We start from the raw sequence: 27,032 nt of genomic DNA on the forward strand, positions 1-27,032 counted from the left end.
TAGAACACTGAATGTGGATGGGTGGGCAGGGCGGGGCCGATACATCTCTGCTCACAGAATCGTATTGCAAAGCTACGCTACCGTACACACTTCTGTGTTGACCGTGCCAGTCAGACAGAAAATGGAGATGAATGTTTTGAAGGCTGTGTATCTCCTTGGCAATGGAAAAATAATGTGGGCTGAGAGACAAAGCTGGCTAAGAATCTTTTTCCCTGGGGGTTTTGTTCCCGCAAGAGAACGTTTGGGGAATGATTTTTTTAAAAAAGAATGCCTGTTCTCTCAGTACAGTACACACACACACACACACCCAGAGCGGGGAAAAAAAAAGAATGGCTAAATCTTTGAACTTGGTTCCCAGGAATGTCGATGGAGATTCTCCGTCATCCAGCTCACCGTTGTCTCAAAGGTGCTTTTTCCCAAAGGCCAGCCGGACTTCCTTTGTTTTTCCCTTGGAAGACGTTTCGCTCCTCATCCCAAGAAGCTTCTTCGGAAGAACTGAAGAAGCTCCTTGGATGTGAAGCAAAACGTCTTCAAGGAAAAAACAAAAGTCCGGTTGCCTTTGAAAAAAAGCACCTTTGTTTGGGCAATGGTGCCCAGAGGGTGTAACCTGGTTCAGATGCGTAGAGAATCCCAGGAAAAAACCGCCAGGAAAAACGGTTGGGAATTGCGGCGATTGAAGTTTCTCGCATCCCTGCTTGCCTCGGGACAAGCGATAGTCGAGTCACAGAGCTATTGAGGTTGGAGTCTGGCCAGGCTCCTGCCGTATTTTGGAATAACACCCTCTGCGCGGCCCAGCTCAATGCATTACAGAAATAGAAGCCGTTTCCATAACGGCTGCCGTGATGGACAGGAGAGCTACTGTAATATGGTAGCCTGGGTGGCTTCCTCCTTTCTCCGCACCCCGTCGTGGGGGAAAAAAACACAACTCTTTTTCCAGTGTGTCTGTCCACCCTTGTGTCAAGAACAGAAAGTGCTGCTGGTGCTTTTCCCTTTGCTGCTGATCAGATCTCCTGCTCTGCTTAAGATGCCGGTTTTTTTCATGTTCTGTGACGGATTATTCCACAGAGTGGGACAGGGCTAGCGGCTTCTTCTTCGTATGTCCACCTCTGACTTCAATGAAGGTTTTGGAATTGGTGCGTTGTGTTTTGTTTGTGTGATCTTGGCCTCAGACGGCCCCTGGCTGCTCACCTCCCGACCACTCCTGCTTCTCTGCAAGATTCAGTATTCCCCTTAATTGCTTCTGTTCGTAAAGTACATCGCTTTTGCTACGGAGAAAGAAGCTGCGCTAAGCAGACCAGCCCTGTGTGCAGAGCAGAAAAGTAGGCAACGGATATCTCCTCTCTCTTGCTGCCAGTTTTCAAGATCAGGTCTGCTTAACTTCACGTTTAGTGTTCTCCAAAACCTGTCTTTTGAGATCTTGGAATGTTTTTGGATGAAGCCTTGGGGCCATTAGCCACCAAAATGGACTAGCTGTACTTCATAGAGTCCTGGGTCTAATGTTCCTTTCTTTCTTTCTTTCTTTCTTTCTTTCTTTCTTTCTTTCTTTCTTTCTTTCTTTCTTTCTTTCTTTCTTTCTTTCTCTCCTTCCTTTCTTTCTCTCCTTCCTTTCTTTCTTTCTTTTTCTTTCTCTCCTTCCTTCCTTTCTTTCTTTTTTCTATCTTTCTTTCTCTCCTTCCTTTCTTTCTTTCTCTCCTTTCTTTCTTTCTTTCTTTCTTTCTTTCTTTCTTTCTTTCTTTCTTTCTTTCTTTCTTTCTCTCCTTCCTCTTTCTTCCTTCCTTCCTTCCTTCCTTCCTTCTTCTTTCTTTCTTTCTTTCTTTCTTTCTTTCTTTCTTTCTTTCTTTCTTTCTTTCTTTCTTTCTTTCTTTCTTTCTTTCTCTCCTTCCCTTTCCTTTCCTTTCCTTTGGCAGCGGAGGAATATTTTACCATTTAGTTTTTTCTAAAAATAATACAGACATACAGGGTCATCTGTACACTCCAGAGATAAATGTGCTTTATTGAAAGATCTGTACCGGTGAATAGTGCTTGCCATTCCACAGAGTAAGCCAGTTTGGAAATTGCACCTACCTGTTCTTGGTGAGGATCTTGTCCTAAAGCTACAAAAACCTAACTTTTTAGAACAAAATAACTAGATATACTTGAAAAGAAGTAGAGCAGAGCCCTCCCCCCCCTTTGCTCTTCCCAACTAAAGCTACAGGAGGATGGAAGAAGGCCGCATTCAGAAGTTCGTTCTCCATCTTTGTGGCAGTCTTCGGATTGTGCAAGAGCTGTCGGGGGCAGGCAAACCCTCCGTGCCCCCCAGAGAAGACTGGGCACACGGAGGCAGAGGCGAGTTCAGTTGCTTCTTAGCAAGTCTCACGGTAGCCACCGCTCACTGCAGCCAAAACTCTGAAAGAGGTGCCTCTGTGATGCAACAGTCTGGCAACAGAGTCTTTGGTGCAGTAATCAGTCAGGATTCTGGATCCCAGCCTTCTCCTTCTTATTCACCAGCCAGGACTTGGAGCTGTATTCCTACTCAGCCTGAAGAGTTATCTGGGGTTTTTCTTCTTCTTTTTTTGAGGGGGGGGAGGGGGAACAGAGGCACGTTCCTGGAAAAACAGCTTGTACTTGCCAGCCAACGGGGGGCTCAGGATGCAGAGAAGAGGGGGGGGGGTGTCTTTCCCCTCAGCCCAAACTGGTCAGAGGATGGGATGGCAGCCCCTCCTCAAGCTTCACGTCTTCTTCTCGCCCACTGTCCAACGTCTCCGCCCCTTCAAAACAGCCAGAGTCACGGGGGATGTCTTCCTTGAGCTCTCCAGGAAATAGCTGACCCTCCACGTTTCCTCCTTCCTCTTCAGCCTCGCTGCTCGCTGGGAAGAGAGAAGCCCAGCTGTTAAAAGGAAGACTGGACGGTGTTAAAAAGCGGCAGGAAAGGGAAGAAGGATGGCCTTGCCTCACTTGTTCCCCCAGTGAGAAACGGACGTTCCCACAACCTGGCTTGTGCTGAGCAGGAGCTCTTGGTAAATGTTGGGACCACTAAACAATTCATTCTACTGTGTAGAATTCTCCCTCTACGGAGGCAGCTTTTACGTGCCGTAGGAAACCTACGCTTTGAAGATTTGTAACGCTCTGCCTCGTGGCGCTCCAGTCCGATTTCTCGACTCGGTTTGGTGTCACAGTTGGGTTTTTCATACCAAATGTGATAGGATTTCAAGGTGGGGCTTTTTGCACCCAGAACTGGTCTCACTTCAAGAACGGGGGCCCGACGATGGAGGAGGAAGAAAGCAAGCTCTTTTGGAGGGTGGAGAGCACTTACTGTCATAATCCAACAGGAGATCTGCTGCTGTAAGCAGCTTGGTGCGATGCTGTGGGTCAGTGATGTTCAATTCATTCAGGTGGATCTCTTGCAGCTCCTTGAAGTCCTCCACGGTCTGGTAACCATTTAATAGCAGTGTAGAGGTGTGCTCCTGAATGGGGGGAGGGGGAAGAGACAAGAGTCCCATTGTAATACTTGTGGTAAAGATTACCTGACGGGGTGGGTGAGATTTGCTGTTATTGCTGTCCCTGTCATAGCAGTAGCACTTAGACTTCACAATACTTTACAGCCCTCTCTAAGCGGTTTGCAGAGTCATCAATTGCCCCCCCCCAACAATCTGGGTCCTCATTTTACCAATCTCGAAAGGATGGAGACTTCACAATACTTTACAGCCCTCTAAGCAGTTTTACAGAGTCATCAATATGCGCCCCCAACAATCTGGGTCCTCATTTTACCAATCTCGAAAGGATGGAAGGCCGAGTCAAACTTGAGCTGGTCAGGATCGAACTGCTGGCGGTCGACAGAGTGAAGGATGGAAGGAAGGGCACTAGCAATAGTACTTAGACTTATATACCACTTCACAGTTCTTTACAGCCCTCTCTTTGCAGTTTACAGAGTCATCAATTTGCCCCCAAACAATCTGGGTCCTCATTTTACCGACCTTGGAAAGATGGGAAGCTCAGTCAACCTTGAGCCGGTCAACTCTGAGGGACTTAAAACTCCTGAGAATGTGAGCAAAGTTAGTCTGCAACACTGCATTCTAAGCACTGTGCCACCATGGCTCTCGGAGAATGTAGAAGTGAGTTAACCCCTTCATAGAGGATTTAGAATTGGGTGTGGCCCCCTAGAGATTGCTAAGCAATTCTCATTGTTTGGGAGTTTAGTTTCCCTATCCTAATCCACACCATCCTCACGTTTGCTAGCCAATTCTGTAGAGAACCAAGGATTCTCTATGGCAGAGGTCCCCAATCTTTGGGGCACCAGGGACCGCTTCCGTGGAGAGAAGTTTTTCCGTGGACCGGAGGGGGCGTGGTTTTGTGTGCTGCCTGCATCTTGCAGATGGGGCTTTGCTTGTTTGTGTGGCCCGGTTGCTGGCATGCCGTGGCCCGGTGCTGGTCCACGGACCGGGGGTTGGGGACCCTTGCTCTATGGGGTATGAGGATTCTGTGAACTGTTTTCCAAATGCTTGAGGTGGCTATTTTTTCAAGTTGTGTTTAGAACTTTTCATTTCTAGTTCTGTATCAAAAGGAGTGGGAGAAAGTTGCTTCTTAAATGCTGTAAAAAAAAAGAAATCCAGAAAGGTTGCAGCAAAATAATGAGTATAATTGAACGCTAAATGCTGCTCCATTTGTTATGGCATTAGAAATAGATTCTCACCATCCAAAACAGGTTTTTTAAAAATATATAGTTAAGATTTAATCAACCTCAGATGCAGATCGGGACTTCTTTACCTTTTAAGATACCAAGTCTAATATTTTTGGAGAGTGGGGGGGGGGGGTTGAAGAAAAGAGACAAAACCAGGCAAGCATTTGTGCTTAGAGAGTAGGTGTAGCTAAAGAAATAGTTTCTCTCTTTTGTGAAAGATTTATGAATGATTTGCCCTGCTGCTCATTGCAGCATCCACAAATGGGGATCGACGTATTTTCTGCCCTGTCTCAAAATGAAACGGTGGGGAGCTCAAAACAGGGATGAGGTCCACACCTCTGCCCGACAGGCGTTCCTTCAGTTCCCTTTTAATATTACAAGAGATGTTCAGAGAATGGTCCAATGCCATTTCCTGTTTATAAAGCAGAGTCCGGCTAGGCACGCCAGCTGGGTGTCAAAGGTGGTGAGTAACACTCGAGGCAGGAGAATGCTGGCAGTTTCCTCACCCAGCTCAAACACAGAACTCATTTCACCCTGCTGCCTCTGTGTATCGGCCTTGGTTGCCCTAGTCCAGGGGTAGGCAACCTCGGCTCTTTTATGACTCATGGACTTCAACTCCCAGAATAGCTGGCTGAGGAATTCTGGGAGTTGAAGTCCATGAGTCATAAAAGAGCCGAGGTTGCCTACCCCTGCCCTAGTCCACCAAGTCTATGGCCGTCACCCTTTAGTCCAGGGATGCGGAAGCGTGGCTCTTTCAAGACTTGTGGGCTTCAACTCCCAGAATTCCTGAGGAGTTGAAGGAGGAAGGCTGGCTGAGGAATTCTGGGAGTTGAAGTCCATGAGTCATAAAAGAGCCGAGGTTGCCTACCCCTGCCCTAGTCCACCAAGTCTATGGCCGTCACCCTTTAGTCTAGGGATGGGGAAGCGTGGCTCTTTCAAGACTTGTGGGCTTCAACTCCCAGAATTCCTGAGGAGTTGAAGGAGGAAGGCTGGCTGAGGAATTCTGGGAGTTGAAGTCCATGAGTCATAAAAGAGCCGAGGTTGCCTAACCCTGCCCTAGTCCACCAAGTCTATGGACATCACCCTCTAGTGCAGGGATGGGGAACCTTGGCTCTTTCAAGACTTGTGGGCTTCAACTCCCAGAATTCCTGAGGAGTTGAAGGAGGAAGGCTGGCTGAGGAATTCTGGGAGCTAGAAGTCCACAAGTCTTTGAAAGTGGACAAGTTTGAAGACCACCGTGTTAGGGCAACGCTCCCACCTCGAGGTTCATCCGTCGCAGTAGCTCCTGCAGGGTCTTGGGCTTGGGCCTTTTGCTCCTGTGCCGCGAACAGGTCTTCGTAGCCAAGATGGGCTCTTCAGGGATGATGCTAACGTAGATGAATTTGAAGGAGCCCACTTTGTCATTCAGAAGGCCGGTCCAGGTGCCAGCGGGAGGTTTTGCAATGATGTGGATGATGTCCCCTTTCTGTGACCAATGCCATATCATTAACTTCTTTCAAATTGCATCCTGTTGTAATATTCACATACTATTTAGCACAATCGTGGTTCGTTCTGCATGTCACAATGGGCTCCGTTTGCACAACACGCCGTGCCCTAAAGCTGTGGTTTACAAGCTTGATTCATGCAGCACAGGAAACCCAAATCAAAACATGCTACGGGTTCGTATGACGCTTATTCCTAAGAAAAAAAGCCGCACATTTCCAAAAGTATATTGTGTTGCAATGTTGACTTCTGGAGAACGGCAGTGAGCACCAAAGAGAACTAGAAGAAGGTAACAACGAATCTAATCTTCCAATAGCTATTTCTGTACAATATATTGGAAAATATATATATACACACACACACAAACACACACACACACACACACACACATACATATACATATAATACATATATGTATGTATGTATATGTGTATATGTATATATGTATATATATAACATCCACACACACACACACACACGTATGTGTATATATATTCCTTGATAAGTTTAAAAATGCGAATCCACTAAGCGAACACTGGGATGGAATAAGAAAAACTAAAACAGTTTCCGTTTTTCTTATTCCATCGGATGGCCTTCAGTTAGGCCAAAACAGGAAATAAAGATTTGTCCCATGTTTGGGGCCTAGCAAGGTAATTTAAATAGTTGACAAACATTATATATATATATATATATATATATATATATATATATATATATATATATATATATATATGTGTGTGTGTGTGTGTGTGTGTGTGTGTGTGTGTGTGTGTGTGTGTGTGTGTGTATGTGTATGTATATGTATATGTATATGTATATGTATACAGTGCTTTTTTTGTAAAAGAAAAAGGTGCCAGAACTCACATATGTCATACAACTCGCCTTGCCTATGCTAAGACTCTCAGCTGGGGAATTCTGAGATTTGAAGTCCACAAGTCTTGTCAAGGCTGGACACACTTGTTTTATAGGATATGAAATTAAATCTCTCAGATGACCACCAAAAGCGCTTATTAACCCCAATATTCTAAGTCACGGAATCGGTCCCTGATACCCAAAAGGTTGGGGACCTCTTTCCCTGGAGAAATGCAAAGCACCCACCTGGAGTTTCAGAGAGTCCTTATCGTAGGGGCTGGGTATAAAATCTGTGTGAACTTTGGCTTTCCCACAAAAGGGGCCGTCGTACGGGGTAGAGATGATCTCATCCATGGTGCAGAGGCTGCTTGGGGTGGGACTGAACAATTCCCTTTCTGGAGTGGGACAAGAGCCAGGAGAAAGAAACATGAGCTGACTCCGTCTCAGCTTGGAGACAGTTTAATACTGGTAGTCCTCGACTTAGTGACCTGTTCAAAAGTTACAACATCCCTGGGAAAAAAATGACTTACGACCATTTTTGTCACACGACTGTTGCAGCTTCCCCATGCTCACATGATCAAAATTCAGAGAATTGGCAGCTGACTTAATTTACTATACTTGCAGTCTCTCCCAGGATCATGTGATCACCTTTTGCGACCTTTTGACGGGCAAAGTCACTGGGGAAGCCGCTAGACTCAACAACCGCATTACCAACTTAACCACCCCGGTGATTTACTTAACAGCCGTGGCGAAGAAAAAAAAAGTTTAAAAAAGGGGGGGGAAACTCACTTAGCAACCTAAACTTTGGGCTCAACTGTGGTCGTAAGTCGAGGACTATCTGCACTGAGTTAGGGTGACTCTCCATCCTGCAAACCACCAGGATCGTTGCTCAGCACACGCAAGCCTAAGCTTTTTGAAACGGGAGCTTAGTTTTCAAAACACCGGAAGTAACATTTGCACTACATTTTATATCTGACGAAGCCTCTCGGTGGAATGTTATGTCTGCTTCTGGACAGGGTAAACCAGAACAGGCTTAGGAAAGGACCATCGGAAGCTAGAAACTAAATCTGAAGACAAGGAGTGGGGGGGAGAGCAAGGATGGCTTAGCCTTGAGAAGGAGAGAGGAGGTTTTTTTCAGATATTTGAAGACTGTCCAAGCTTCTCTTCTGGCCCCAGACTGCAGGACACAGAATAATGGGCGATGTTAACGGGAGTCAGATCCTTACTCAACGAGAGCATCTGTTCTTACGCACAGCGTAAGCGTGGAGCGGACTGCCCAAGAGACGGTGGGCCCCTCTTTGTGGAATATATTCACGTACAGACTAGACAGCTGCCTGCTTTGAACTGGATTCCTGCGTGAAGCAGGTGGTCGGATACAGTTGCCGCTGCCCCATTCTCCTCCACGCTCTCAGTTTCTGCCTGGTTGGGAATGCAGTCAGTGGCACAGCTGGCAAGAATCTAGAGGCAAACTGCTCCTCTTTTCTGGCCAAGGAAACGTCACCAAGCCCGGCTTCAAAGAGTCTTCAGAGCTGAGTTCAACGGATAGGAATTTCTACCTGCCTTTGCTCACAAAATATTTGCTCCCAGAAACTAAAGATGCTCAAGTGCCAGAGAAGCACAAAACGTCCTCTGCAATGTTTAGCTGCTTTTTGTAAAAAAAAGGGGACGAGGGTCTCGTTTGGAATAGACCACTCCCCCACTCCCCCCCCAGTTTGCACTAGTATAGTCTAACCCCGGCTTTACCAGCCGGCTTTAAATCAAGGCTGCCTTGAAGCTAGGTGAGCCATTTACCGTCAGGGCCACCGGGGCCATTAGTCTCCTGGGTTGCGACTGGAAAGATGGGAGGGTCCTCTTCAACGGGGCTGTAGCCTGGAGATGCAGGAGTCTCGGATTCGTCGTGTCCCTGTAAAGAGGAATGGGAAACCATGGAGAGCTCTTTCTCCCCAAGGGCCACGGTTGTTAAGTTTGACCCTTGCTCTCTTTCAAGACCTGCCTCCGTGAAGCCCAGGCGTGCTGTTTGGAGAACAGGAAGAGCATGTTGCGCACACGGGGTGTTTAAAAAAGAAGGAACTACACGCATTTGACACTCCACAGGTCAACAGGTTGCTCTAAACTGGGTTGGGGAGCAAGCTCATCCTGAAGGTATGTTCCTGGAAGCTCCCCATTAATCATTTTGCAGCACGATACTTGATTCTCATCCTCTTCTGAGATCTCTCTCCTACCGACTGGCTGAAATCATTGACCAGCTGCGCTTGGCACAGGAGGGGAATAGGGAGATTTGGGGGAGAGGAGACAGGACCGTGAGACAAAAACAAAAGGAATGGTAGAAAGGAGATTTCGTTTCATTTAACCACCCTTCGATCTATTTTAGGCTAAAAAAGGAGAGAAAAGGCATGCTCGTGCTGCGGTTGAGTGCAGGCGGGTTCAGTATATGGGTAGCCACAGAAGTTAGCGACTTTGGCTTGGTTACCTGCTCAAGAGCTGGCAAGCAGAACCTGCAAGGTCTTTGCAGGTGCATGCTCTTTTTTTTCTGCTTTCTCAAAACCACACAGAGAAGGAAGCGTGCGCGTGTTTGTGTGTGTAAGAGAGAGAGAAAGAGAGAAATGGAAAAAGCATGCAAATAGGCTTAGAGGAAGAAGTTAAATGCTAGGCAATGGTGAGAGAGTGAGACTTTTTGGAAGGAGGCATCTTAATACGACTCTCTTGCACAGACACACGAAGACACAGTGTGGAGCAGAGATGGTCTCCTCTCTCACCTGATCGACCAAGGCTTTAGCCACTGCCTTGCCTGTCTTCCGGTTCATGGTGCGGGAAATGGCAGCTCTCCATCGCTTGCCCAGCTTTGAGCGTCCCTCGTCATCTGGGCTAGGTGGCGGATCGGAGTGCTTGACTTCAGGAACCTGCGGAGAGAGCCAGGGACCTTGGACTTTCCAGGAAGGCAGAAGACAACTCATGGGTCTGGGATTGTGTGAATTGAGTTCGGGAATGGGCCTTCCTAGCTTGGGACACTGTCTTTGGACTCAGATGAAGTCTGCCTTTCAGAAAGCGAACCGTTTCTCTGCCCAACCAGCGCACTACTACAGCGATAGATAGTCCTCAATTTATGACCACTCGTTTAACGATCCTTCGAACTTAAGATGAGGTTGGGAAAATGTGACTTATGGCCAGTCCCACCCTTCTCAGTGCAGTCCTGTGATTAAAAAATTTGGGTGCTTGGCAACATGTGTTTACCACGGTTGCAGTATCCCAGGGTCACGTGATCGTCACTGGTGATCTACCCAACCGACTTCCAATAAGCAGAGTCAAGGGGTGCGTGGGGTGGTGGTGAAACCAGATTCATTTCACAATTGTGTGATTGGCTTAATGAGTGGGACAAAAAAGTCATAAAACCGGGCGCAATTATCGCTTAGCAACCGTATCACTTAGGGATGGAAGTTCCCGGTCCTAGTTGCGCATTGAGGAGTCCCTGTAAGTTTAGAGTTGGGAGGGACCGTCCACTGATAATAGAGGGATTTGAGCCAGGATTAGTGGCAAAGGGGACGATGAGAGGCCAACAGAAGCTGTCATTGAAAGGGCACCAGAGAGGGTCCCAGGTTTGGGGGGGATGGGGCGTTACCTCCTCCTCTTCGAGGCTGAACGCCTTGGTGTTCATCAGTGGGGAGCTGGGTTTCGATTTGGCAAAATCCTTGAAACTGCTGGACCGCTGCAGCGACAGCTGTGGAGAGAAGCCAGAGAGGGTCAGGAATAGCACGGATTGCAGAGCAGAGAAAGCCCCACGGGCCTTGGGAATCTTGCAGCTCTCTCCGTGTTTGTCTTTTTTATTCATTTTATTTTGTTTACATGCCCCCCACCCCCATCTCATCATGCCTGTGACTCTGGGTGGCTTACGGTGCCCTTGCTTAGAGAGTTAGCAGATGGAGCTCCAGCCAGAAGTGGATGGGGTTGCCAGGAGACCATTGTTCTTTTGCCTTCTCCATCCCTGGGTGCCTCTTAACACGGGAAGGCAAAGGTGTGCACAGATGTGTACCCTCCCCCAGAAGAGGAGGCAGGGGATCAGCGAGCTGGGTGGTACAGAAGGTTACACAAACATCTTAAGTTCTACTTCCCATCTCCATTTTCTCCATATCGGTTCCCCACCTCCCCAATGATGACAATAATGAAGAACAGGTTAAACCCAGGCCTGGAACAAGAGAGGATTTGGACAAGAGATGGCCTGTTGGAATTATGACTCAGTATCAGAGAAGGAAGTAAGACTTCTTAGGAAGCTTGAACTCTGGGAGATTGTTAATTCAAAAGCCAATGTGGTGTTCTGGTTAAAGTGCTGGGATAGGAAGTTAGGACACTTGGGGGTCAAACCCACTCTCAACTCCAGAAACTCACTGGGTGATCCTGGACCATTTTTCAGCTAAAACTCTTGCAAGGGTCTAAAGAGAAAACATGGAAGAGGGATCACTAAGCAGACTCCCTTGCTCCTGAATGAAAGGCAGAATAACAGAGAGTTGGAAGGGACCTTGGAGGTCTTCTAGTCCAACCCTTTGCGTAGGCAGGAAGCCCTGTATCATTTCAGACAAATGGTTGTCCAATCTTTTCTTTAAAACCTCCAGTGTTGGAGCACCCACAATGTCTGGAGGCAAGCCATTCCACTGATTAATTGTTCCAACTGTCAGGAAATTTCTCCTTAATTCTAGTTTTCTCCTTGATTTGTTTCCATCCGTTGCTTCTTGTCCTGCCTTCTTGTGCTTTGGAGAGTAGGTTGCTCCCCTCTTCTTTGTGGCAACCCCTGAGATATTGGAAGACTGCTATCCTGTCACCCCAGTCCTTCTTTTAATTAAACTAGAGACACCCAATGTCTGTAACCGTTCTTCGTATGTTTCAAGCCTCCAGTCCCCTGATCATCTTTGTTGCTCTTCTCTGCACTCTTTCTGGAGTCTCAACATCTTTTTTATATTGTGGCGACCAAAACTGGCAGCCTGGCAATCTCCTACTTACTTACATTAAGGTAAAAGCTTTTCATGCTTTTTCTTCCCATGATCAAATCTGGGAAGAGGGAGCGAAGCTATTCTCCAAAGCACCTGAAAGCAGGACAAGAAGCAACGGATGGAAACTAATGAAGGAGAGAAGCAACCTAGAACTAAGGAGAAACTTCCGGACAGTTAGAACAATTAATCAGTGGAACAACCTGCCTCCAGAAGCGGGAAATGCTCCAACACTGGTGGAAGTTTTTAAGAAGAAACTGGACAGCCCTTTGTCTGAAATGGTATAGGGTTTCCTGCCTGAGCAGGGGGTTGGACTAGATGACCTCCAAGGTCCCTTCCAACTTCTTCTTCTTCTTCTTCTTCTTCTTCTTCTTCTTCTTCTTCTTCTTCTTCTTCTTCTTCTTCTTATTATTATTATTATTATTATTATTATTATTATTATTATTATTATTATTATTATTTCAAATAGCATCTTGCCTCTGCCTAGCCATTTCTGGTTTTTTGCAGCCTCATTAAAAAGTGGGGTTTTTTTTTTTAGGCTTGTGTATTCTTATCTCCCTGGATGCTCAAAGAATGAAATCAAGAGTAGAATTTGTTTTTGGGCTACCTCTACACATGTGTATAGGAGGGACAGGTTGTTAGCTTGTCGGTACTGCTCACTTCTGAATAACTGGGTCGTCTGGATGCTTCTAAGTTGATCTAGCTATGTTCTGACTGACTGCCCCTCCTCCCTTTCTCTGAAGCTCTTTCTCTCTCTCTCTCTTTTTTTGCAGAGTTGCTCAGAATTGACACGTAGATCAATACCGTGCAGAGGAAGTGGGTTAACATCAGGTGACCAACAACTGCACTTTCCAGAATTCAAACACCTGGCAGAGTAGTAAAAAGCAGCTACAAGTTGAGGGTGGGTTGATTTCTGCTTTGTTCAAAACAAGGGGCTACAGAAAACCAGTTTGTACCAAAAGCCAATTTGGTGCGGTGATTCAGGCACCAGGCTAGAAACTGGGAGACAGTGAGTTCTAGTTCTGCTTTGGATACAAAAGCCAGATGGGGGTGAGCTGGGGCCAGTCCCTTTCTCTCACCCTTAGGAAGGAGATGAGGGCAAACCACTTCTGAAGCCTTGCCAAGAAACCTGAGGATTAATCCAGGGAGGAGGATTAGGAGGAGGAGGATTAGGAGGAGGAGGAGGAGGAGGAGGAGGAGGAGGAGGAGGAGGAGGACTGGTGAATCACATCTAGTCACTGGCCTCTTGTTTGCCTTCAGACCCAAATTTATGAAAATGTTCTCCAAGGGAGGAAGATCCATAGATCTTATAGGCAGAGTCTCCCTACGTTTATTGATACAGTGCGTAGAGGAGGAGGAGAAGAAAAAACACATGTGCATGCCAACCGATGCATGCCCACTTTTGGATACCCCTGGAAAGCCACATGCTCAAAGCCCAGAAACCCAAATGCGTGCCTCAGTGCATAAGGGTGAGTCCAGGATGCTGAGGTGTAGCAGGCAACCACAGGATGCTGAGATGCAACCTGAGTTCCAGATTCAGATACGCACATGCAAATAATTGGTTAGCAAAGACTAAGTGAGAAATCAGTCTTCTTCCTTGGAAGAGCAGGAAGCACAGACCATTGACCCAAAGAAACACTAACCCTTTGCGGCAGCACCAACCCCATTTCTGGAGGCCCTTACATTGCAGGAGGGAACCCTGAACTCGACAAACCTGTGTGCTTTGCAAAGCTCATCCCCAAAGCGTATAGCTGCTATTTTCTCAGAAACCCGGGGGCTATTCAGAGACTCCCAGACTGCAAGCAGTAGCTTGTTATGCACGAAGCAGATTGAAATGGGCGCCTTCCCTGAAACTAGCCTGTTCTCAAGCTGATTTTGTGTCGACATTAAGCTCATCTCTTCATATTGTAGAGAACTGGGATTCTGGAAAGAAGGGAGGAAATGAAGAGAAATGGTAAAAGGAATTTTTTTTAAAGGAGATTTTAAGGATGACCCAACCAGCAAGAAAACTTTTTTTCTTTCAGCCCTTCATCCTTGTTTTTTTTTTTAAATTAAAGGTTCATAGGAGCTTGCTAAGCTCATGTGCATCACGCTAAGCCATTGTTTACTTAAGCCTGCCTTACTTAAACCAAAAGTGATTGAGTCCATACAACCTTCTCCTTAAACCAGGGTTTACAAACAACAGCTGACTTTACAGAGTAAGCAGAGTAAGCTAAACCATGGCCAAAGAGGTCACATTGCGTGGCTCAGTCTAACAGCATAACAGAGTTGGATGGGACCTTGGAGGTCTTCTAGTCCAACCCCCTGCTCAAGCAGGAAACCCTACACCATTTCAGACAAGCGGTTGTCCAATCTCTTCTTAAAGATAATCTACACTCTTCTCACATTCTGGTGGAAAGCTGCTTCCAAGGGACGATCCTCGTGTATCATCTTAAAACAGCAACAAAAGTAGGTTTCTCTGGAAACACAGAGGTATCTCGGCGCACTCAACTGCTTTGAAACACATCGAATTTGGTACTCAGTGCATTCTGACATGAAAATTTTGTCCTGGTACTCCTTGTTTGTTTGGTACTCGACACACAACGTATCGGCATCGGCTGCCTTGTGACTCACTACATTATTCCTTATGGGAATAATTTTATTTGGGACCCATCATTTTTGATATTCATCACACCCCTCGGAACCAATTCAGGATGAGTACCCAGGTACTACAGTACACCATTGGTCCATAAATCTAACCTTACAATAAAGGTACAGTGGAGATAACATCCGTGGTTTTGGTTTCATTGTCTGGGCTAGCTTGAAGGACTGACAGTCCAGGAGGATCCTATGATTGATGGTTCCAGAGGCCAGTTTTGATAGTACATCTTTCAGACTCTTACCAGCGTGATTTCCGTGCTTGTATAAAATCTGAGACACAAGAATAGCACCGTGCGGAAAAAAATATCCTGCTTTTTTCCCCCTCCCTAGTAATATTTATTTATTTATTTTATTTTATTACATTTATATACCGCCCTTTCCTGAAGGACTCAGGGCGGTTTACAGGGTAATTAAAAACCAAAAATACAAAAGTTAAAAACCAAGTTTAAAAAAGATTAAATTTATCCCTGTATAAATAAAACCCCAATTAAAATAAATTAATTCTCAGCCTGGGCCAGAGAGCTCGAAGAGCCAGGTCTTCAGGCCCCGGCGGAATGAACGGAGGTCGGGGGCAGTCCTCAGCTCCACGGGCAGCTGGTTCCAAAGGGCAGGTGCCCCCACTGAGAAGGCCCTATCCCTGGGTGTTACCCGCCGGCAATCTCTTACCGGTGGCACCCTGAGAAGACCCTCCCTATGGGAGCGCACTGGACGAAGGGAACTTGATGCCGGCAGCAGGTGTTCCCTTAGATATCCCGGACCCAAGCCATTTAGGGCTTTATAGGTCATCACCAGCAGCTTGAATCTCACCCGGAGGACAATCGGGAGCCAATGCAGCTCGTAATACACATTCAATCTGATGAAAGAGGATCTGTTCCTTTTCTATTTTATTTTTTTAAAGAAGAAGAGGGTTTTTGGAAATTCTCCTAAGAGGAGCAGATGTTTCTGCATTTTAGTGACCAAAGAATAAGTGTGAATAACTTGTCTCTTTGTGCCATCAACTCTCCAGTGATCAAAGGGCAGTGGCTCACAACGTTTTCTAAACCCCGCGCCCCTAGAACGCTTTTGATACATTCTCACACCCCGTACAAAAGTTCAAAATAACAAATTATGCACATATTTCGAAACTTCTAAATCCAGGTTTTCGCACCCCCCTGGAACATCGTCTTGCACCCCGGGTTGGGAGCCCCTGATCTAGGACCACCTTGCCTTCCCCCACTTTAATCTCAAGGAAGGAAGACTCTCGCAGAACTTTTTCCAACTGGGAAATGAGGGCAGCCGGGGAGGCTGTAGAGAGATGGAATGTCGTCTTACAGAAACAACACAACTGATAAAATCAGTGGCAAAATAGGACCCGGAGAAATCTGGGGAAAAAATCTGAATCCCCAAGAATAAGCTAGAAAAATAGAAAAAGAAAGAGAGGAAGGAAGGAAGGAAGAAAAAGAAGAAGAAACAAGAAAGGGAAGGAAGGAAGGACAGAAGAGAGAAAGAGGAAAAAAAGAGAAAGAAAAAAGAGAAAAACAAAAAATGAAGAAAGAAAGAAAAGAAAGAGAAAAGAAAGAAAGAAAGAAAAAGAAAGAAAAGAACAAAAGAAAGAAAGAAAGAGAAAGAAAGAAAGAAAGAAAAGAAAGAAAGAAAGAAGGAAGGAAGGAAGGAAGGAAGGAAAGAAAAAGAAAGAAAAGAACAAAAGAAAGAAAGAAAGAGAAAGAAAGAAAGGAAAGAAAGAAAGAAAGAAGGAAGGAAGGAAGGAAGGAAGGAAAGAAAGAAAGAAAGAAAGAAAGAAAGAAAGAAAGAAAGAAAGAAAGAAAAAAGAAAGAAAGAAAGAAAGAAAGAAAGTCAAAAGTCAGATACATCACAGATAAAGAATCATGATTTGGGAGTAGATCGTTGTTTGCTCTAGCAATAGATTCTAGTGGATTACTGGAATACTCCTGATGTTAAAAACAATCTCGCTACCCGGAGACTTCTATGAATGCTGCTGTTATCAGGAAACTTGTTCTGGCAGCAGAAAGCAACACAGCCCAACCACATCCAAGGACTCTTATTCAAAATGGTTCACTTATCCAGGCAGTTACAACAGTTCCTCTCTCTTTCTCTTTGTAGTGCATCTCACTCCTTGTGTGCTCCTTTTCATTAGTGTGTGACCCACAACCTTTACTGCTGCTGCTGCAGGAGCTCCTGAGTGGTTGTGATGGTTCCCCTGATGGAGGAGACCTCTACTCCACGTGAGTCGATCAAGAAGAGACACAGTGTACAAAACATGGAGGGGGGAAATTGTACGGATGTCTCTAATGGGGTCAGGGCTCATTTCCCTCTATGGGCTGTTGAGTTCCTAACTTGACACCAGCCATTCCCCCCTCCAGATTCCTACAAACTCTACCCAAGGTAGGGAATCCACGCTACCTTCTAGACTTCTTCATTGCCTTGCAGCCCCTTTTAGTGGGTCTGCCGGCCAGTTACCTTGCAAGGGCTTAAGGCAGACCTGCCTCCACTCACCTTCCTCTTTTGGACTGGGTCCTTCTCGCTGGCATTGGATGGCTTCCGACGCAGCATGGTGCCACTTCCAAGGGGCCTCAATTCATTGATGGGCAACGCAGGAGGATGCCAGAGAGAGAGGAGAGCAGAGGAGCACGAGAAGCCCAGAGGCCAGGAAACGGGCAGGAAATCAGTGCATCACATGCACCTCCTTTCCCAGCAGCTGGGCCTCTGTGAGAGACGAAAGCGACACCCAGCCTGGGCGCTTGCACATTTTAAACAGGAAGGAAGTGGCAACCTGACGTTCATGAGGACTGGCCTCGCCTGAAGCTACAGAAACGATAGATGACTTTGGGAGGAAGGGAAGGGCCAGTGTTGTGCGACACCTTTTCTTTTTGAAGACTTGTGGATCTCAAACTCCCAGAATTCCCTTGCCAGCATGACTGGCTGGGGAATTCTGAGAACTGAAGTCCACAGCCTTTAAAGATGTTGAGACTCTGGAAAGAGTACAGAGAAGAGCAACAAAGATGATTAGGGGACTGGAGACTAAAACATGTAAGGAACGGCTGCTGGAATTGGGTATGTCTAGTTTAATGAGGAGAAGGACGAGGGGGGACATGATAGCAGTCTTCCAATCTCTCAGGGGCTGCCCCAAAGAAGAAGGAGTCAAGCTATTCTCCAAAGCACCCAAAGGCAGGACAAGAAGCAACGGATGGAAAGTAACCAAAGAGAGAAGCAACCTAGAACTAAGGAGAAACTTCCTGACAGTTAGAACAATTAACCAGTGGAACAACCTGCCTCCAGAAGCTGTGAATGCTCCAACACTGGAAGTTTTTAAGAAGAGACTGGACAGCCATTTGTCCGAAATGGTATAGGGTTTCCTGCCTGAGCAGGGGGTTGGACTAGATGACCTTCAAGCTCCCTTCCAACATCATCATCATCATCATCATCATCATCATCATCATCATCATCATTATTATTATTATTATTATTATTATTATTATTATTATTATTATTATTATTATTATTATTATTATTATTATTAAGTTGCCAAGGTTGGACAACTCTAATATAGGACAAGGCTGAGCCACTTTGGTTTTGCTAAGATTGGCAGAACTATCAGAATGTATGTACGTCCACCAGATGGCAGCAGAGAGACAGAAGCATCTAACCCTGTGCTACCCTCTTGTGTTCATCTCGATCTTTGCAGCTCAGATCTGATATCCCTAGATTTATGGTGATAGATAGACCAGTAAGAGCAGAGAACTGGGGCGTCTAAGATTGCCTCTCTATAACATTTCCTTAATTTTTAACCAGCTTTTCATGTTCAGTGCAGGGAAGCAATCCCTTCTGCTCTTATTTTTACCTTTATAACATGTCCCCACCCCCCACCCCCCTCCACAGAACGATGGGCTTGTTGCCTTTGAAGATTCTTCAACATTTTTGCAAACGAGACCGGGAACTGCATCTATTAGTTATTACAGGGGAGAAAAAGGATCACCAAGGGTTGACTGAATTTTTTTTAGTCTTAACCCCCGGCAAAATTTGGAATTTGAATTAAAAATGGCTAGAACGAAGATCTTCTTGCTGGTATTTTAAAAGTGACAAATCAGGTTTTGTTCCACTTGAATGCAGTTATATGTCAGATTTCCCCCCCCTCTCTTTGTATACCCTGTGTGCAGACCCACAGACCCAACACACATACACACACACACACACAAAGAGAAAGTCACATTATTGTTCTTGTTGCCATATTGCTGGTTAGAGCCTAAAGTTGCATCAATTTTTAATCCCCAAACACTCTAAACTGTTGGAGAACTGCCTTACCGCTAAGACAGCTGCACAGAGACACCCCAGAGTCACCAAGAACCAAGCTTGACTTGAAACAGACTTTAATCTTTTAGATCCAGATAATAATTCCCAGTTTGTTACTTCCCTTCCACCGCAAATATCAAAGTTGAATCACATCCATAATTAATAAAGTTATAATGAGGGTTCTTTTTTCTCTCCTTTATGCAGAGTAATGATTTGGACATAAAGGTCACAGAGCATGTCATTTCCTGGTGGAACGTAGGAGCCGATTTCAGTAAGTTTGTGAGCAATTCTACGCGTGTGAGGTTGCTCTGAGGAAATCTGTATAGAAAGCCTGCAATCCTCTGACTTTGGAGGGCAACCACCTTGCACCACCCTAGTTTCGTGGCGCAAGTTTGGACAAATTATTTCGCTTGGGGCCTCTACGTCACCTGCCTTGCCTCAGCTCTTCTGAAGATGTTTTCTTTCTACCCCCCCTCCCCCCCCAATGTCACTCATTTGACGTTCGAGATCTGAAGCAGTGAGGGAGAAAGAATCAAGATGAAATCTGTCAGAGCAGGTGACAAACACTGCCAAGCGGGAAGCAGAAGAGGAAAGTCTACGTACTGTGTAAATAAATGTAGGGAGACTCTGTCTATGTCTATGAGATGAGCGAGCTTTGAGCCATCTGTGGATCATCCTCCCTTGGAGAAAATTGTCATAAATTTGGGTCTGAAGGCAAACAAGAAGCCAGTGACTAGATGTGATCCACCAGTCTTTCTTCTTCTTCTTCTTCTTCTTCTTCTTCTTCTTCTTCTTCTTCTTCTTCTTCTTCTTCTTCTTCTTCTTCTTCTTCTTCTTCTTCTTCTTCTTCTTCTTCTTCTTCTCCTTCTCCTTCTCCTTCTCCTTCTCCTTCTCCTTCTCCTTCTCTTTCTCCTCCTTCTTCTTCTTTCTTCTTCTTCTTCTTCTTCTTCTTCTTCTTCTTCTTCTTCTTCTTCTTCTTCTTCTTCTTCTTCTTCTTCTTCTTCTTCTTCTTCTTCTTTTTCTTCTTCTTCTTCTTCTTCTTCTTCTTCTTCTTCTTCTTCTTCTTCTTCTTCTTCTTCTTCCTCTTCTTCTCCTCCTCCTCCTCCTCCTCCTCCTCCTCCTCCTCCTCCTCCTCCTCCTCCTCCTCCTCCTCCTCCTCTCCTCTAATTTCTCCGGTAGAGGATAAATTTGATTCCTCTCTGGAACACCTCAGTGCAAGTGGCAAATTTGGAACTCTAGACCTGCTGCAACCAAGCTACCACCTACCAAGCTGCAGGCAGGTCCTTTTTTGAGCTGCTGAGGGCTTCCTTTTGAACTGCATACTCAGCAGGTGGCAAAGCAGGGCAAAAGTCCTGAGTTTTAGATTTCCCAATGGTCAGACCCTTCTTCCTATTGGAAGCCACTCCCACGGTCATGGAGGTAGTCATTTACTGTAGTCACTCTCTAAACCATTGTTTCTTGGCCATTGGTTTCCATCTGGAAAGCCTGGCTCCTACTTTTCTTCCTCTACAGCCTGAAAGATGGAATCAACCATCAGCCTGTCCGTCCTCCATGAGGCACTGTTCTTGCCAACAGTAGCCTCTCTGGGCTTAGCCCCCCCCACTCTAATTTTGTTATATGACGTTTTTACGAGGTGATGTGGAGCCCCAGGCACAGATGGTGCACAGATTTGCCTGGGAATTCAGCAGGACCTTTCCCCCCCCCCCCGCCTTCTCCATTTCAATCTTCAACTCATTAAAAGATAACACTCGATGAAATTCTTTAGAGGTAATTTTATTAGCAGCACCTGTCTGGCTGGTTTTTGCAAGAGGACCGGATCAGTTTATGACGGGATGGTCTATCCGTGGGACGAACCAACCTCATGAATGACAGGACTTAGAGGTCCCGGTGTGTTCGGGCTTCTGAACGTGGCCGGTCCATGTTATGAGCGTAAGGCACCGTGTGATACCAAGCAGGCGTGCCGTTCTCTCTTCATACCCTCTTAGTATGTGTACCAAACAATGATTAATCCTCTGAGGCAGCCTCCTCCGGGCTCCAGTCCTCCAGATGTACAGGTAGTCCTCAACTTACGACCACAATTGAGCCCAAGGCTTCTGTTGTTAAGTGAGATGTTTGTTCAGTGAGTTTTGCCCCATTTTGTGACCTTTTCTTGCCACTGCTGTTAAGTGAATCAGTGGGTAAGTTAGTAACCCAGTTGTTAAGTGAATCTGCTTTCCCCATTGGCTTTGCTTGCCAGAAGGTCGCTAAGGGGATCCCGCAACCCTGGGAGGCTGCGACCATCGTAAATGTGAACTCGTTGTTAAGTGTCTGAATTTGGATCACATGTTCACGGGGATGTGGCAAAAGGTCATAACTGTGACAAATGGTCCTAAGTCGCTTTTTCCCCCCAGTACCGTTGTAACTTTGACCGGTCTCTAAATGAACTGTTGCAAATCAAGGGCTACCTGTATTACCTCGTGAACCTTAAAATTTGTATCTCCCCTTCCTTCTTCCAGCCTCTGCTCCACCTGGGCTCCCAAGGCTTGGTCCGGGAGAGAAACAAAGAGTGGATTTATACAGTTCCAAGCCTGGAACCAGATGCAGGAGACGCTTGTGATCCCGACTGTGAGGGGAAGAAGGCTTCTTCTTCATGACATTTAGAGGCCTAAAATGGAGGCTGGGGAGATATATAGGGACTGAGGTGGATCAAGGCCAGGAGAGCAGGATCGCAGGGCACAGCGCAGCGAGGAAGCCGTGGGGTGCCCCCGGATCAATGTTGAGCCACTGGCAGGAGGCCAGAAGCCAGGGTGCTCACTGCCAAGGTGCCCAAAGAAGCTGCCAGCACTGAGCCGTGCGAGAAAGGCTCTGTGTTCTTCTCCAGCCATTGGTATTCCTCCTCCAGCTGACGTCTCTGCAGCTCAGGCCCAATGACCTGGCGGATGGTCTCGTAGTACCTGTTGATGTACTGGATCTGTGGAAAGACAGAAGCCATGTCCAAGATGGCGTCCCTTGGCTTGGTCCGCTTACCCCTCTAGGCCTCCTTTACCTGGTCCTGGGAGAGGAGACTCTCGTTGATGAGGTTCCGTGCGTAGGGCACCAGGGACACCACCTTGAAGGTCAGGTAAGGGTCTTCCTGCACTGGATACTGCAATCAATAAAGAGGAGAGACTCAATTCTTGCAGGACATGCGTGGATCAGGCTGGGACCCTGGGTTTGCCCTTCAAGGGGCAACTGGCATTTTGGAAGGAGCCCAGAGAGACGTCTTTGAAAGCTCCATGAGTCAATGCAGACCGCATTGCATTGGAAAGTAGGTGTTGCTTCTTAGAGAAATACATACACAGAAAAGGAGGGGATAGATTTTTCATTGAAATTCTGTCCACGGGGATGAGTTATCTCCTGCCTGCTTGCCAGCCGGGGTCCTAACCACTACACACATCTGTTAGTACAAGTATGGATGCTTCTAATCTGCTCAGTAAACAGAAGATCTTTATTATCTGCCATGACACATTTTCTTTTCCCCTCCGAGTTGTCTCCTGGGGAGTCAATTCACCAAACTCCATTGTCAAGCCTATGTGGACTATAGGAAGGAGGTCCAGGCCTAAGTTGATTGGCCTGCTGCAGCTCTCATAGCCTGTTTTTATTGGGTGCGAAGAATCGGGACCACACCTTAAATTCCAGTTAAGATTATTTATTGCTCATGCCTACACACAATAATCTTGTCAACTAGCAGCCGGCACTAAATTGGCGCTAGGTAAGAATCAATAGAATTCAAGAGGGGTTGAACTTAGATTGTTTGTGGGAACGGAATGATTCTAGGCTGATTCCTCGCTTGACTCCGGCCCCACGCTCCGCCTCTATTTTCTCAGTCAAAGTTTATCTGGAAATCAGCAAGTTGGGGAAGGCTGATAAAAATCCTTCCTCTTTTCAATGTAATAATTGTTGGGATAATCCCAGATTCCTTTTTCTCAGGGACCTCCAGCATGCCATGGATGAGTCTACAGGTAATATTCTAGATCCTGCAAGTCTTTTTCTCTGCATTGCTATATATCTACCTGCTAAGGCTCCCTTTCCTAGCTCATCAGATGCAACTGTAATGCCCAGAGGCGATCCTCCGATAAATGGCATGTTGTGAATGGACTGGTAAAAGCAAGTGTCTCACCTTGGTCTTAGCTGGTACCACAAGTGCAACATCCTCAATACGGATTCCAAATTCCCCATCATGATAATAACCAGGCTCTGGAGGACAAAGAAAGTTAGAAAAGGAGTCAGGAACAAAATCTGAGACGCCTCAGATTTTTTAAAATTTATAATTGTCTAATGTTTATGTAAAGAGGGATGCGGTGGCTCAGTGGGTTAGACGCTGAGCTTGTTGATCAGAAGGTCAGCAGTTTGGCTTTGAAATGGAGATGAGCACCAGCCCCTAGAGTTGGAAATGACTAGCACGCATGTGCGGGGGAACCTTTACCTTTGCCTTAATGTTTATGTGTTTTATCTGGTTGTAAGACCCTCAGAGTCACTTTGTACTGTGAGATGGGGAGTGGGGGCCAATAAATTTGATAAATAAAATCAGGTTGACCTACCTATGGAAGTGAACATCCCCTTATCCAAAGGAACATTATTAGACTGGAAGCCAACAGGCCCTGACGGAGGAAGAAAAATCTTATTTTTGAAAATCCCAAGGAGTTATTTGGCAAGATGTGCTGCCTTTTCCTGTGACTTTCCACGACAAATACAAGGTATCTCACAAGGCACTGTGCAATGGGTTTCACAGCCACAGCTGAAGCACATCACAAAATACTAGGGAGTGTGGCTCTGCAAATCTCTCTTGGGTAAAAGTCAACACCGTTCCAGCGACTGGATAATCAAATCAATTTTCTGAGTTGGGTAAAGCCAGCTGATTCGATTGATAAACGTTGTTCTGCAACCCCAGAGGAATCATCCAGATAGAACCGGGTTTTTTTAAAGGAAATTACTCTGATGATACGATCAAACTGACAATTCAAAGTGAATTAATGTGGATCTTTCAATCAAGCCAATCATTTCAGTAAATTGGATTGGACCTCATTCACACTGCTTACGAGGAAGCTGCTTTAAATCAGGACTAAGGAGCTGCAAAAATCCAAATTACCACGAGATGCCACCAAAGCAATACAGGAAACCTTGAATGGTTTCTAGTGACTAGTGGGGGGTTTTGCAGCCAAATAAATGGCCATCCTAGATCTAATTTTGAATTGTCTTCACTCACTTCTTCTTCTTCTTCTTCTTCTTCTTCTTCTTCTTCTTCTTCTTCTTTGGAGTTTTAGATATTAATCTTTCCAAGTATATCTGAAGGTGCTAAAGCCTGAACTGGAATTTTCTGTGGGAACTCTTATCCAATAACGCTGTTTCGTAAAGGTGAGCCCATCATCTCAAATCATAAGGACGTATTCCCTCTTTGCAACGGCTATTAAGGAAGGGTGCATTGAAGCCTGAGGGACAGAGGACACAACTACCACGTAAACTGGTCCATCCAGGAAAGTATTTGGGGAATGTGCTTAGCAAAATATAGAGATGAATGGTGAGAAACTCTGGGAAACCTATGTAGGGGGCCCTTGGTGCTCTCTGAGCTGGGTTGTCTTCTTGCAGATGTTTCATTAGCAAGCTAGGTAACATCATCAGTGCTAGAAAAGGGGAGGGGTTTTGCTCACTGGCAGGGCAAACCACTTGCATATAAACAGAGAGCAAACCCCTCTCCCTTCTAGCACTGATGTGGTTACCTAGTTGGGTCATGAAACGTCTGCAAGAAAACAACCCAGCTCAGAGAGCACCAAGGACCCCAGAGTTCAACCGTGAGCTACAGCCGTTCTCTTCTATCGGTAAACATATGTATAAAAAAAACCAGGCTTTTCTCCATGAAATCATCCTATCTGTTCTAGGACTGAAGAAACTATCGAGTCAATTAGAATTGAACTGAATAATTAAATAATCAAACCAGCCCTTCAGGTGCTGCAGAAGTACAACGCTCAGCAGACCCACCGGCTTGTAGAAGCAGTTGTAGCAACATCTGGAGAACCCTAGCTTCTCCATTCCTGGTGGACACTGACCACTGGTGGTTCCCCACCAGATCTGCTGTCACTGAACAGCCAAAGACCTGCGGTCTGACCCGGTTGCCACTTACATTCGTGAACGGACAAGAAGTTGCCGATGCCATGACCGGTGCCGTGGCCATAGTTCAGCCCGGCTTCCCACAAGGGTCGGCGGGCGAAAGATTCCACCAATCTGCCTGCAACACAAAAAAAATATCAAATCTTACTTACTCTCTGCAGGGAAAATGTTTAGGTTTCTCTCTTTTTCTCTCCCCCCCCACCCCATACATGCAAGTTGATTCTTTGCGCTAAATATATATTTATATTTATATTTATATTTATATTTATATTTATATTTATATTTATATTTATATTTATATTTATATTTATATTTATATTTATATTATTATTTATATTTATATTTATATTATTTAATTTTAATTCTATTTTAATTTTAATTTTAATTTTTTTAATTGTGGGCTAGTCTTAATTTAATTCTATTTTAAAGTGTACTTATTTGTATTGTTAACATTCAGGAAGTATATTGAAACAAGCTTGGAGAACAGAACCACAGCCAACGTCTAAAACCCAAGCTACAAATATTTCCAATTATTTCAGAATTATTCTAGCTCTGCTTCTTTCAACATCCTCTTTTCCAGATGCTCCAGAGAGCTGCAGATTATTCCGGCCAAGGATTTCAAGAACACCTCTGGAGCCCATCAAGCTGGTAATATGAGTAGACCCCCATACCGTATTACTTCTCAGGTTCTCTTCCCTTCAGGAAACCCTGCTTATATCTAGGCCCAAAGTGTTGAGACTTGTCGGAGCTGAGATCACAGTCGAAGAAGGAAACCCAGGAAGTCATCAGTAAGGATATTAGCTTTTCTTGCTTTCTTTATCCCCCCTCCCCTACCTCCCAACTTCTCACCTGGCATTCTGGATGGGAAGACAAGCTTGCTCAAGTCGATATTTCCCATCAGCACTCTTGTGTAGGCTTCCTAGAGGAGAAAATACCATGCTGGGAAATCATGTTTGGAAGGGGAAAGGGTGAGCTGACTTCACAGTTAACCCTAAGCTTAGCATGATTTGTGAGCCCAGAATACGCATAACTACGGTTTCCAGCAAAAAGGCTTGCACGAAGAACATGCAGAACAGCAGCCCAGTTGTTACAGACTAAAATAAGTTTAAATGAAATAAATCGGTCTGTCCCGGAGTAGCACTTTTCTCTCTCACAAGACCTCCATACTCCACCTCTCCAGTTATTCATCCAGTATTCTATTGAAACTAGTATCAAAAAATACATCCTTTCGCCTTCTCTGTATAAAGCATTTCTCCTCTAGCTGTTGGAAAAGAGACCGTGGTACATTTTAGGGAAGATTCTACTCTGTACTTTGCTGGACAAAATACTTGATACTTGATTCTTTTCATCAGAAGTGCTTGTCCCTTCTCCCAATTAATTAATTTTCACCAGAGAGCCTGAATTGGATGTTTTTTGGGGGGAATCCTACTCCTGCTCCCCCTGAGGATGGAGTTAAGATTTCTTGGACAGAGCCAGCTGAAAGATTACTCCTAAAGTCAACTCATAGCGGTGTGTTGAAAAAACAACAACACACATACTACCTTCTAAGCCAGGGGTAGGCAACCTTGGCTCTTTTATGATTCGTGGACTTCAACTCCCAGAATTCCTGAGCCAGCTATGCTGGCTCAGGAATTCTGGGAGTTGAAGTCCACGAGTCATAAAAGAGCCAAGGTTGCCTACCCCTGTTCTAAGCCAACAGCATCCTCCCAGCGAGGAACTAAAAAGTGAGGCACCTCTGGAGCTTCTTTGGAGGAAAGCCGCATCCGACACTTTCCAGGTGTACCGTTCAGGTGTATTTGGGAATCAGCCTTACCTTCTGAAAAGCTGTGGGCTCCCCCCAGTGGATGGTCCGGGTGATGTCTGTGGTTCCGTCACTAGGAAATGAGAAGAAACAAGGAAGAAGCTACTTCAAGACGGAACTTCCTCCACTCAGATCCTAGCAAGCCACGGCTCTTCAGACTTCCCGGGACAATTATGAGAGCGTGGCTATCGTGTCTGCTTTACAGGGCAAAACA

General features: G+C 45.6%; 2 protein-coding genes across 3 annotated transcripts in view; both read right to left on the bottom strand.

The window, feature by feature from the left end:
- Positions 1 to 1,968: 1,968 nt before the first annotated feature.
- On the bottom strand, positions 1,969 to 17,332 carry SASH3 (SAM and SH3 domain containing 3). Of its 2 annotated transcripts, none has more exons than XM_083372250.1 (8): positions 17,101 to 17,332; positions 10,608 to 10,706; positions 9,748 to 9,891; positions 8,795 to 8,894; positions 7,238 to 7,386; positions 5,916 to 6,122; positions 3,293 to 3,443; positions 1,969 to 2,846 (listed from the first exon to the last, which is right to left on the bottom strand). In XM_083372250.1, the coding sequence occupies exons 1-8, from the start codon at positions 17,155 to 17,157 to the stop codon at positions 2,662 to 2,664; spliced, it is 1,092 nt and encodes a 363-aa protein (XP_083228376.1). In that variant the 5' UTR covers positions 17,158 to 17,332; the 3' UTR covers positions 1,969 to 2,661. The 2 variants fall into 2 exon arrangements, with proteins under 2 accessions (XP_083228376.1, XP_083228375.1); XM_083372249.1 differs by having other exon boundaries at positions 8,783 to 8,894.
- A 3,319-nt stretch (positions 17,333 to 20,651) lies between these two features.
- XPNPEP2 (X-prolyl aminopeptidase 2) overlaps positions 20,652 to 27,032 on the bottom strand; it is a 28,888-nt gene continuing 22,507 nt past the window's right edge. Inside the window, exons 15-21 of the mRNA XM_083371988.1 lie at positions 26,831 to 26,891; positions 25,867 to 25,936; positions 25,031 to 25,135; positions 23,454 to 23,513; positions 23,033 to 23,109; positions 21,920 to 22,018; positions 20,652 to 21,844 (exon numbers count right to left, since the gene is read on the bottom strand). Coding sequence (XP_083228114.1) covers positions 21,644 to 21,844; positions 21,920 to 22,018; positions 23,033 to 23,109; positions 23,454 to 23,513; positions 25,031 to 25,135; positions 25,867 to 25,936; positions 26,831 to 26,891 — 673 coding nt within the window. The 3' untranslated portion in view covers positions 20,652 to 21,643. The remainder of the gene's footprint in view (positions 21,845 to 21,919; positions 22,019 to 23,032; positions 23,110 to 23,453; positions 23,514 to 25,030; positions 25,136 to 25,866; positions 25,937 to 26,830; positions 26,892 to 27,032) is intronic.

This window comes from Vipera ursinii (genome assembly GCF_947247035.1).
Source record: "Vipera ursinii genome assembly, chromosome: 12".
In the NCBI taxonomy this organism is placed as follows: Eukaryota; Metazoa; Chordata; class Lepidosauria; order Squamata; family Viperidae; genus Vipera; species Vipera ursinii.